Source organism: Pollicipes pollicipes, unplaced genomic scaffold (genome assembly GCF_011947565.3).
Source record: "Pollicipes pollicipes isolate AB1234 unplaced genomic scaffold, Ppol_2.1 Scaffold_7231;HRSCAF=8579_pilon_pilon_pilon, whole genome shotgun sequence".
NCBI classification, from domain to species: Eukaryota; Metazoa; Arthropoda; class Thecostraca; order Pollicipedomorpha; family Pollicipedidae; genus Pollicipes; species Pollicipes pollicipes.
The window spans coordinates 24,413,161-24,426,224 of NW_023597034.1; the positions used below are offsets into that span (position 1 = coordinate 24,413,161).

Here is a 13,064-nt window from a genome sequence, read left to right on the forward strand (position 1 = left end):
TAGTTGGGCTCATGCGTGCTTTCCTGCGCTTATGAACATCACGGACCAATGCACCAATAGGGATGCGTTATATTAGATCAGCGTGATGTGAATGGATGCCTTCAGCTTCCAGATCTGGACTGACAGAATGATGTGGCTCTTTCGTAATATGTGGTCTATAGAGAAATGTAAGCATCTTGGCTGAGGTTATGATTTTTTTTTAGGTATCATAGCAGTAATGCTCACGATATTATGCTCATCGTGGCAAGTGGTTATTACGGTGTTGTGGCTCGTGATTGGAGTGTGATTAATGATGATTGGAGAGTCATGATGGGAATAGGGTCTGTGTTGGATTAATTAAGCAAAATTGTGTTATCGGACATCACTCAAGACGTTTCAAAGCCCGACGTTCAGCTGCTATTAAGGGGCCGTTACATTCCGGCACGCAAACTGATTGATCAGGTTTTCGGACACTTTCTCCGTCATCGACATCCAGGGGGCGCGTGAGCTGCACCGTGACATGGGATCGTCGTAAGTGCCGGACCCGGTCGTCGCTCGCGATGCCGTGGATGGCACGTTCATGGTGCTGTCGCTGCCCGCCCGCCGGGTCGATGCAGGCAGCGTGAGCTGACGGGTGACACGCGACGCGCTCCGGCCTGACGACCGGCTCCGGTCCGGCGACGCGCTCCGGCCTGGCGACCGGTTCCGGTCCGGGGGGCGGCGACCGGCGACCGGCTCCGGTCCGGCAGGCGGCGGCCCGCTTCGTTCCGGTGGGCGGCGACCGGTTCCGGTCCGGCAGGCGGCGGCCCGCTCCGTTCCGGCGGGCGGCGACCGGCTGCGGTCCGGTGGGCGGCGACCGGCTCCGGTCCGGTGGGCGGCGACCGGCTCCGGTCCGGCGGGCGGCGGCCCGCTCCGTTCCGGCGGGCGGCGGCCCGCTCCGGTCCGGCCGCCGCTGCCGAGGAAGTCGGCGGCGGCGGCGCCACGACCGAGACAGCGCTCAATATGTGCCGGCGCCGGATAACCGGACAGATTGCGACTCTGTCGTTCGTCTCTTGCGCGGCGCAATAACGCGTAAACATGTTGTACGACGGCAGATATTGGGTAACGGCACGAGCCTAATGAGTTGTTCCAGCTGATGACTTCTCCTTGTTTTGCAGCACACTGCACTCTGAAAGTACTATAAGTTAATCACAGCTCAAATATCATGTTTGTCCGAGAGCTCATGGCCTAAAATGCTCTAAAAAACTTGGAAATGTTTTGGGCGCGCCAGAATTGACGTTGAATTGTTTATCTGGGCCAAGGTGGTTATTACTATTGAAAACAGGCTGCCAAAACGAGATGCGCGTATACTTAACTACAACTGTTGGCTTAAGACTTCTTACGTATTACATATGTTTTTGCATATATTTAAGTGTTTGCGATAATTGAAACTGTTTCACTAACCTTAAATATCACAAAAGAGCAGCGCGGCATCTCTCTTGGAATGACCCTGACTTCGACCGCGTGATGTGGCCGTCACGGTGACGAATCGAGCTGTAACGTCACGTGTCTCCGCTGACCCGGCCACTGTGACAGCGCGTGGGTTGCCGGTCCACAGAGACCTGCCGTCCGGATGGACCCGCCGGGCGAGGAGGGCGGCGCGCCTGCCGTCAGCCGGCAGAGCAGCGCTGGCGGCGAGCAGCGCAGCGCGGCCGCCACAATCGCCGCCCTGCGCCGCGAGCTGGCGCAGCCGCCGCCAGAGCCGGCCACCATCATCCGGCTCAAGGCCATGAACAAGCGCGTCGTCATCAACGTGGGCGGCGTGCGCAATGAGGTGCTCTGGTCTACGCTGGAGCGGCTGCCGCGTACCCGGCTCGGTAAGCTGAAGGCGTGCAACACGCACGAGGACATTCTGGGCATCTGCGACGAGTACTCACTGATGGAGAATGAGTTCTTCTTCGACCGGCACCCGCGCTCGTTCTGCAGCATCCTCAACTTCTACCGGACGGGCAAGCTGCACCTGGTGGAGGAGATGTGCGTGATTGCCTTCAGCGAGGACCTCGAGTACTGGGGCATCGACGAACTGTACCTCGAGTCGTGCTGCCAGCACAAGTACCACACCCGGCGCGAGTACGTCAACGAGGAGATGAAAAAGGAGGCTGATTCGCTCAAGACGGGGGAAACGGAGCAGTTCGGCTCCGGCAAATGGGCCCAGTACCAGAAGTTCCTTTGGGACCTCATGGAGAAGCCGACCACGTCGCTGGGCGCTCGGGTAAGTGGGCCCGCAGCCAGGCGCCGCTCATGTTGCGCCAGGGCCTGCGGCCAGCCTCCGTGCTCGCTTGGGTGAGTGGGCGCACGTGGAAAGGTTGCACCGGTGATGTATTTCTGGAATTTGGTGCTACGTGAAGCTTTAATCGTGATGGAAGCTTTTGGTGTCGGCTGCGTGCTATCGTGCGGAAAACCAAACATTTGTTTTAACTGTTTCACTACCGCTTAAAGCCTCTCGCTTGCTTAAGTCGTCAGGGTGCTGGTATGTCGGGCATTTATTGATGTAAAAATGCACATCACGGATTCTTTATTTGCCTTGCATAAACCTCATGTCTATCAACACTAATCAACACGTTGCATTTCTCTTTACTTCAAGCACTGGAAACTCAGTTACAACTAGCACAAATCACTATTTCCACATCTCTCGAAGCGGAGACGCGTCCGGTCTGTGGCTCTCCTTCGGTGTCGCAGCGGCCGCTGGCAGCGACGTCGCCTGCCAACACGAGCCGCGCGACTCTCCCTCGGTGTCGTGGCGGCCGCCGGCAGCGACGTCGCCTGCCTAACACGGGCCGCGCAGTGTGCTCTGCCCTAGCTTTCGCAGGTGGCCGCCTTGAGAGCTGGCTATGCTCCCTCCCGCACGCGCAGCCGGGCTGTTGTGTGGCTGGCCGGGGATGGGCTGAGGCAATGCACCAGTGCTCTGCGGCTTGTCTGTGGGACGTCCGCACCGCGCGCCGCCGTGGTGAAGGCGCCCTACCGATGCACGTCACCGGACCGCTCCGCCAGGGGGGGGGGGCTGACCCTCTCCAGGTCACCGGCCCCTAGGGTGGCTGTTGACTCGGAGTCCAGGACCACTCCGCCAGGGCGGGGGGGGGGACAGACCAGCTCCAGGTCACCAGCCCCTGAGGCGGCTGTTGACTCCAAGTCCAAGACCACTCCGCCAGGGCGGGGGGGGGGCAGACTACCTCCAGGTCACCGGCCCCTCAGGTGGCTGTTGACTCGGCGTCCAGGACCACTCCGTTAGGGGACAGACCACCTCCAGGTCACCGGCCCCTGAGGCGGCTGGTGACTCGGCGTCCAGAACCACTCTGCCGGGGGGGGGGGGGGGCAGGGGCGACCATCCACAGGTCACATACCCCTGGGGTCGCTGGAAACTCGGAGTCCAGGCCAGGAAAGCCCCTATGTTTGTTTTCGAAGCGGCTCATTTTCCCCCTTGCCACACGCGTGGACCCGGGAATGGGTAATACAAACCGCTAAGCTTAGGGAAGCTACATGGGCTCGTGGCTATTCCACAAAATTAAGCACGTGATCACTGAGGGTAAAGAAGTCAAAGCACACTGCTCATTCTAGCTGGTCATGTGTTATTTTAGCATGCGCTCAGGAATATGTTGTGTCGGCCATCCAATGCCATGCTTAATACAAACTTGAGCATAATGCAGTTGCAAACATACCTCCGGGCTGTTGCTCGGTTGCTTCGCCTAACGGGCTCCTTGGGTCTTGTGACGCTGCTGGCCTCTATAAATCATAGCTAACTTCTTGGTCGATACAGACAAGCATGGTCATGCTAACAAAGCACCATCATTGCATCATAAAACATGTATGACCGTAGGGGCCTCAATATTGTATCCCGCCGTGTCACGAACTGTGCCACGTCCTTTGCGACGCTATGCCAGGCTGACATTTCAGCACGATGTTTGGCTGTCCGCCAGGGCACCGCTCAAAATGTTGCATCAATGTTGCGTACACTTGGTCACTGTATGTGTCAAAGCATCCTATACGTGCACAACACACCGCGGTTTGCTCTATTTTTAGTTCTTTTTCTTTCAGTTGCTTATTACTGTAACAATGTGAACAGCAATAAAATATGATTATGTTATAACTAAGAATGTCACATTTGTCACATCATAACACAAAATATGTTGTAGCACTTCTTTACAAATGTGACACACAAACGCACTACCCAAGTATTCCGCAGCCCAGGATAAACTCGACGCCTGTTGTCTGTACGTCCGAAAATCCTTCGACGTTGCAGAGGGTTTCTCTTTATATTTGGTCCCTACGATATCTGTGTTTTGTCTTTAATTATCAAAGAAATCTGTGCATTTTGACATCTTAACTTGGCATTGCAAGGAAACATGCTAAACAAATGTTGCAATGTGAGTAGAATGTTCGTTAACAAAGGTTCACCATGCCGTCCAAGTTAACTTTTCTGCTCATTCCCCGTATCCTTCCTTTTAGTTTGGTATCAAAGTGGAATAAATAAAGCGCTTCGTGGTCACATTTCATGACCACCTATTCTTGCATCCTGCAGAGCGCCATCGCAAAAGCGTTATCGCATCACAATCACAGAACACTGAACACCTTAGTGGATAGTTACTTGAAATAAAGATATGTGCCGACCCACAGCTATCGATACTTGCTCGCATTCCGGTCAATGAATAAGCAAAATATGGATTCATATCCATCGTACGATGCTCACAACATACAGCTGACCCGATAACGACATCATGACAGCGTGGCACGCAAAAGCGTTGCATATGCATAATATTTCGTGAGCGACTAGCTGATTATAACTAGCAGCTGTTATAATGATGATTGACAATGGAAATTTTCAGGTTCATGAGTATTAGTACAATTATATATATATATATATATATATATATATATATATATATATAATAGTATTAGTACACAAATTTATCACTTTCTCGGATAGTGATATAGATTTGATAGCGACGCGTCGCACGACGGCGCTGATTATACATTACAACAGAACTGGCCAAACAGCTGGCTGATAAAAACATCCATCTAACAGACATTTTGTCACCTTTCAGCCTAGGCGCATACCAAAGCACGTGCTCACCGAATTCTGGCTCAAGGCGTGCGTTGGTTTCGGCGTCTGTTCGGTTCGTGACTGCGGCCATGAATGACCTTCAGACGCCAAGGTTATACCTTCCGGAATGCCTGGTTCAACCGCCTCGACCCGATCACTACGGCTATAACATTCCCTTGACCGACCACTTGTTGCGGTGTCTCTGTACTGGAACTGCCAAACGCCCTGTTCTTTAATAACGTCTCGTTGGAGAGGCGCACGTGCGTCCCACGCTGTCATGATGCCATTATCGAGTTACCTGTATGTTGTCAGCATCGTTACGATGAACATTGATCCACATTTTGTTCATTCATAGACCGGGTGCGAACAAACACCGACAGCGGTCGGCATATCCTTTTCGAGTTGGCCAAAATTCGTTTTTCAGTCAGGACCATGACTTAAAAGGGTGGAGTGCCTTTTGACATTGATAATTATCACACAAACACATGCACAGATAGGTTGCAAAAGCTGACTAACTCGGCTGAAAAACATTCAAGTAAATTTTGAAATATGCATGATCAAAGCGGCGCCTTGCCGCCCCCGTGGTCCGGGGGAAAGACGCTGAACTCATAATCCAGCGGCACTGGGTACGGGTCCCAGAGGGGCGCATTGTTTAGCCCGACTGAAATGGAAAGGTGAGCTGGCAACCGGCCAACGAGGGTCAACCCTGGCCCGGGGCTGCCGTGTCACAGTATTGTGCGGCAGGTAAAACCCTCCGCAGTCCTGTTTGGCGCAGGGGCGGAGGCGAAAATATCCGTTGAACTGGACGGTACGACTTAGGTGGCGGGTTCAGGATACACGCAAAAAGCCATGCTTAGCAGATACTATGGACCCAGAGTCACCCATGCAATTCGTTCGGAATAAGTTTATTAAAAATAAAAAGTGACCTGCTGCCAGACAGGTATGAGTGGTGCTTGCAGCACGTCTGTTCTTCAGAACTGGTTTTCATTGGTGAAGCATAGCGCTATGTCAGTAGCGCTGAATTATTAAAACCTTTTACCCAAGCAAGGATCTTGTCCAACCTTTGTGTGCCGCACATTTCCAGGGTAATGGGCAAAGGCTTGAGCTGGCTCTGAAGCGTTTATTTAATGGAGCCTTCGCATGAGGCTATTACTACTAAAATCCGGTCTGGCTTGGCGTGCAGTGGAATATATAACCATGCATAACCTATGTGAAGGAATGCTATTGTGTACCTTTGCGCAATCTGTGCATAAAGCGCCTGTCCTCGGCCCACGTACACGGGGTTTTTCGGTTACGAAGCATTGCTTTGTATTGTTTGTCTGCGCGAGCTGTAATGGTCATTGGTCAATGTCATGTACATAATGGTCAATGCGTTCGAGCTGGATGACTGACGAGTTAGTTCGCACTATATGAACTTTTGTATATATATATATATATATATATATATATATATATATATATATATATATATATCATCCGACCTCGACAGGCGAGGTGCGATGGAGGCATCAACACCTTGGGACCCGATATGTCAGATCCAAAAAATGGAGAGGCAAAAACATAGCACTTTAATGCGACCAATCTTACGGCACGGCAAAACAGCCTGATCAATTAGCTAAAATAATTTATACGCGGCTGTCGGAAATAACCTCACGAATTGTTGTTGAACACCCGCCCGCAAAAATGGGGAAGGTATATCGGGAAGAGTATTTCAATGTCACCTTGACATTTATGACGTCATAGTAACGTCATTTAAATGCTGCGCTTCCAAAAGTCATGCGGCGATAGAGACCAAAAAATGTAATTGTCGAGACGCTCATATCTGGCGTTCATGAGCGCGATTGCCAGATATGACGGCCATCAATTGGCTGTCAATGTTGTGCAAAGCTGGTAACGTAATCAGATCATGGCGCGTTGGGAAGCATATTTACTAAATAGCTTGTGCTATCTATGGCAGTCTTTTCCATTCAAATGTATGCCAATTGCTACATGCGAGCTTGCTTCATCACATTTGACGCCTGCTTCAATATCTTTAAATGTGAAACATTGTCTTTAAAGGTGCTTACCTGTATTCGCATGTGTGGTTATAACGTTTGTCTTAAGTTATTCGATCGCAAGTCTTATTTCCGTAATAGCTAGGAATAATTGTGATTTCTTGTGTTATGGAGTACATAGCGTCATTCATTTGGGAATCTCGTCTAGCTTGCGCGGCATTGGCTGATAGCCAATTGACGGTCGCTATGTCTGGAAATCGTGCTCACGAGCTTCAGATATGAATGACTTGACAATTGTGCGTTTATTGGCTTTGAAGGCCGCATGACCAGTGGAAAAGTAGGATTTCAATGACGTTATTATGGCACCATGGATGCCTGGGTAGCTTTAAAATAGTCTGCACACCTTTCTGAGCGGTTACCTCAGAGACTGGATGGTTTAGGTCACAGGAAGGTCAGGACTGCAAACTGCATAGAATGATCTTCAAGATGGCTATGTGGCATGGTTACAGATGTGGGGCACAGCCCTCAGGAATATATCCACTCAGAATCTTCTCAATAGTTACGTTTAAATATTGTGTGCTCTACTCAGCTCGGTCTTGCGGAATGTCATGTTGACATCCTAATAAATCAGATCAAAAGCTCTCCCTCTAATGTTCCAGCCTACACCAAAACCAACGTGTCTTAAACTTTCGACAATGGGCCTTCTTATTAAATGTATATTGTTTCGTGACTTGGACAAGCATGACATGTATTTCGAAGCGCTAATCAAAGGTAAAATACGTGAAAAGCTCCTCCATGTCATGGGCATCTAGGAAGATATGAGTATCAGCAACAATGGTTTTGTATATGGCACTTCCACTCATCCCACTGCATGACAAAAACAAACTCTGTGGCCCACTTACCGGCCGAGGCTCAAATTTAGAGGATCAGAACAGCTCCACAAGCATTCGTTGCCTTATGATCACCAGTGTCGTGTCTTTTTAAGCGTCAGCCATTCAACTCGGTCAGCGCAAGCTGCAACAGATATGGCCGAAAACAGAAGCAATGCGTCGCATCCGAAAGATCACTGTCGTTTCGAGCCGGGAACAGGTGCGTCCCAGTATTCCTCATCATAAGAATTCCGTCATCTTCTTTCAGGTTCTGGCCATTGTATCTGTCCTCTTCATTGTGGTCTCCACCACGTCCCTGGTGCTCAACACTTTGCCCAGTCTCCAGGACGATGGAGGTGATAACAAATATCTCTCCCAAGTGGAGACAGTCTGCATCACTTGGTTCACCCTGGAGTACCTCTTGCGTTTCGCCGCTTCTCCCAACAAGTGGCAGTTCTTCAAGGGTGCCATGAATATCATCGACTTGTTGGCGATCATGCCTTATTACGTGTCTCTCTTTCCGCTGGACTCCAGCAAAAAGGAGAATCAATTTGACGACGTTCGTCGTGTCATAGCCATATTCCGAATCATGCGAATTTTGCGGATCCTCAAGTTGGCGCGCCACTCAACTGGCTTGCAGAGTCTGGGCTTCACACTGAAGAATTCGTACAAGGAGCTCGGCTTGCTCCTGATGTTTCTGGCCATCACTGTGCTCATCTTCTCGAGCCTCGCTTACTTTGCCGAGAAAGATTGCAACAAAAAAGACTACGGGAGCATTCCGGAGACATTCTGGTGGGCCCTGATCACCATGACCACGGTCGGGTACGGTGACGCCTTTCCCCGAACCCCACTAGGCAAGGGGGTGGGAGCGGTTTGCGCCATATGTGGTGTGCTGGTCATTGCCCTGCCCATCCCCATCATCGTCAACAACTTCGCCGAGTTCTACAAGAGCCAGATGATGCGCGAAAAGGCGATGAAGCGGCGCGAGGCGCTGGAGAAGGCGCGTCGAGACGGCAGCGTCGCCAGCTTCCACGACGTCAACCTGCGGGACGCCTTCGCCAAGTCGGTCGACATCGTGGACGTCATGGTTGAGCCAGGTGAGAAGCGCGGTGATCGTGGTCCACGTGATCGCGGTCAGGGAAAGATCGTCTTGGCCGAGACGCATGCGTCAGATTGGGTTTATGTGCTAAATAAGGCTGGGTGTCGGAATAGAATGATATCGTGTTGTGCAAGTTATATAAACATCGACTTGAGTGCTGCCAGTTTGAAGGGGGCTCACACTTAAGTTGCTAGTTTTCTTGTCACGCTATCTATGTCACGCTTCATAGTTGTTTCATAAGTTTTGCCGGTGACGCACCAAAATGCGTAAGTTGTTAGGTGTGTTTGCGAGGAACATCATGCATACAGAAAAGGCAGTAGTAATGGCCTTATTCCTCGAAAAAAATCAGGAGGAATAATGCTATTGCTGCTGTGTTATCGGTATGCACCAAACTGATCAAACTCGCAAGGGTGATTTGCACATTGGGGACAATTAAACTGAAATTGTGTGGGAATCATGCATATCAGCACATCCAACAGAAACCACGTTAAAAGGATTAAGAAACGTGTGCACAAAAGTACAATACTTTGTTGTGAGCACTTAGCATGCGAAAGACGTCGGCGATAGTCAATAGTATTAACCCTTCCCTTTTCGAATAGACGATATCGTTATTCACGTCCCTGAGAGCGCAGGTCATAATGAGCCCACTTTACGCCACTCTCACTTCTAAACGACCTGAGAAGAAGACGATGGGTTACCATGCATTGATGCGGACATTGATGAGCAGCTGCGAGGTATACGTCGGCAGATATTGGTGAAGTATCAACAGAGGCTTCCGCGTGCATAGCGCATGAACTGACAGCAACCATTCGCTGTCAGTTCGCGTGCTCAGCTGATTTGAGGTGCCTAGTTGCGACCGCTACCGGCCGCGGGGTTCCGGCCCCGGCCATTGTGTGACGTCACGGTCCGGTGGATCGACAGAAGATCGCCCCTTCCGCGGGCGAAATCAATGTCGTCCGCCCATCCCGGGAGAGCCAGCGACGGCTGACAATGGCAGTGGCCGGACCGCTGCCGGCTTTTGGCGGCCTGCTCACCTGCTCACCTTTAACCTGCTCACCCCGACCAGGTTAAACGAGCGGACGAGGGAGGATGCTCCCCCTCGACCGGATCGACCAGGTCTAACGAGCGGGCTGGAGAATAGGTGTCATCCTCTTCCCCGCGGGCCCCCGCCTGCCACTGAAGCAATGGGGTGAGGGGGGGGGAGGGGGAGGTAGAGGAGAGGCAACACCAGTCAGCGAGCAGTGAGGCCATCCAATCATTGTAAGCTGTCGGCTTTGACATGCGCACCAGAGGTAGTGAGAGAATTTTGCGTTCTTCTCCTGCTGTTTTATTCCGAGAATAATGTCGAAACTAAAGGTGTCAGCAAACGGTTGTTGGCGTATCTCCCAAAAATAGAATGAGACGTCGAGTAAAGCAAAAGCCAACCACATAGGCAGGTCACCAGTTAAGTCCTAGGCTGGCAGAGTCATGATGTCCATTCACCGTGCTCGCCGGCCGGGATCATCTGAACGGACGCTCGCGGCGCGGCAGAGCTGTCGGCGAATGAAGGCATGCGCTCGCATAGCCATGTCTAAATATGCTGTTTTTCATAGAAAACGGTTTGATCGGTTTGTTTCCGAAGAGGCACCTGATTCGTTTCAGTCTAGCCCCCCCCCCCCCCCCCATCACGCCACGAAATTACCCATCCGCCGGGAGGAGGCACCGCCGACCGCGGAACCACATGACGGGCTGGAGACAAGGCCAGGGCCGGACACATTCGCAAGCGTCGGACATCGGACGTGTGCGGCCGCCTGAAAAACGTCACCTTTTATCAGAGAGGGCTGTGTCAGAGAAGGCGTCGTCGGTTTGCTCAGCTTGCCTGCCATTTAATCGGTTCTTAATCGGGGCACAATATGACCTCGTTTGACCCCAAATCTGAGCCGTTATGTCTTCTGCGCAAGATTTACGCTTTGTCCTCAAAGATGCTCGGTCGTGGCTCCCGCGTAAAGAGGACGATTTCTTTTATGTAAAAATTTTCTCTTTTGATCGCCGACCAACCGGGAATTTGCTTTTTATCTTGTTGTACCATGTACTTGACCTGCGGCTGCTGTGACCCACAACATCCATGCACTATTGTCTGAGAACGTTGTGGCTCTAAGGTCACTGTATGTATAGATATCAGGGGTAACTTTTGTCCCCTTGCTGATCATGTTATCCATGTCATTTCCGGGCCCCGCGAAAATGATGCCGAAAACAGCCGTGTCGAGTAAATATTTAAGAGTTTTGGCATGTTTTATATATTTGTTTTGCGTTTCCTCTTTTTCAGCACATTCCTCATTGCGTAGCGACAATTATGAACTGTTTTTAACAAAATTTTATCCTGCTGCGTCCACCTGGTGCCTTCCAATATGATAATACTAATTGACAGTGGCATTCTGAAATATAGAGGTACTTGCCGTGATAGCATTACGACGATTTCAGCGCAACAAAATATTCCAAAAGTGGCAATATTTATGTTTTTTGCCCCTTAGGACTGACTGAACAATTTTTAGAGTCCGAACCTTATTTCGTCGTGGTAACTCAAAATGGAAAACTTTTTACTAGTCTTAGTCCCTTTAAAAAAGACACTTTCAGCCAAGCGATCGCTAGATGTGGGGATGGATGACCTTGTTGTTCTCTCACCAGCTTTTCTTTGTTTTTGCTTCGTTGGAGCCATAACAAATCCATTCATATACATCTGACCATCTGTATGGCGGAAGTGTGCCATGCCGCAAAAGGTCACCTGCTGACGTCACCGCCGACGATGCTGACGTCACGGTGGCGATACCCACACAGCGTCCATCGATTGCTCCGAGTGGGCTCCCGTTCGTTCTCACTGGAGAGGTGAGACCGACGCAAGCACAGCGGAGTCGCTCTGGGCAGGTGTTTGTCCCAGTGGCGGTGCTCCTCCGCACCCCCCGTCAGAAACGGTCATTGTAGCCACGTGACCCACGCGCACCAGTCGGAGGTCGGCACATCTCCCACCGGAGCCTTGGTCCCAGCCCGCTAGGTGTGGCATGTCCTTTTTAGCCACAGAGGGGAAGATCGCGGACATGATCGACTATCCGTTGGATATATGCCACGGAGAGCCCGTCAGAGCCAGCCACAGAGGGGAAGATCGCGGACATGATCGATTATCCGTTGGATATATGCCACGGAGAGCCCGTCAGAGCCAGCCACAGAGAGAAGATCGCGGACATGGTCGACTATCCGTTGGATAAACACCACAGAGAGCCCGTCAGAGCCACTTAGCGGCAAGACCAGAGCCTCGTTCGTGGCCTACTGAGGATTGTCGGAAGCGTAGCCTGGCAGGACAGGCAGACAGACCGTGCTGACGTTGCTACCAGCCTGAGGCGAGCCACTAGTGAGCATCGCCGGAGTCTGAGTAGTTGCGTAGGCAACTTGAGAGCCACAGACGGATACATTTTGTGACAAATTTGTTGCAAACTCGATTGTTCGATGAACTGTGCAAAGTCGACTGATAAACAATTTTAGTGTTTTCTTTTTATGCCACAAAGCCGCAAGCGAAAAGGCAATGGCTCTGTTTGCTGCATCTCCCAGCTGAGTGTATCTGTGTCGTGCTGAAATTGAGCTTCTCCATCGTCCGTATGACGTCTGGTAGCCTCGGATCGCAAGAGAATAAGCCTTTTAGAGCGCTTATCTTGGCTGGTGCAAGACATTTAGTATTAATTTCCTTTGAGTGAGATCTTAATGAGACGTGAACCTGATGGTGGTGTTATAAAGCATTTGAGCATCTCTGAACCGTCAGTGTAAGACGGTTTCTCGTCGGGAATGTGGACGTGGCGAACGCTGAACTTTACAAGGGTTGTGGTGTATCTTCTTCCGGAAGGCAACATGAATAGAGCATTTCTTCTTTGAATGTCTTACAAAAAAATTTCGGCCACTTCCAGAAGAGTTTGGTCTTTAATCGACATCCTCCGAGTTTGTAGGCTGTGTCCTGCTCCCGTGGTCTTCTGTCCTCTCACTCCTATGTGTTTTACTGTCGGGGAAAGTAAGAGTGTTGCTGT

At 50.9% G+C, this 13,064-nt stretch overlaps 1 protein-coding gene across 3 annotated transcripts in view; it reads left to right on the plus strand.

The window, feature by feature from the left end:
• The first annotated feature begins 1,614 nt into the window (after positions 1–1,614).
• LOC119109651 (potassium voltage-gated channel protein Shab) overlaps positions 1,615–13,064 on the plus strand; it is a 35,847-nt gene continuing 24,397 nt past the window's right edge. For 2 of the 3 annotated variants that reach the window (XM_037233366.1, XM_037233369.1), the window contains exons 1-2: positions 1,615–2,230; positions 8,188–9,016. In XM_037233366.1, the coding sequence (XP_037089261.1) occupies positions 1,748–2,230; positions 8,188–9,016 (1,312 nt within the window). In that variant the 5' untranslated portion in view covers positions 1,615–1,747. Of the gene's footprint in view, positions 2,231–8,035; positions 9,017–13,064 lie in introns of all 3 variants that reach the window. The other variant, XM_037233367.1, reaches the window with a different exon arrangement.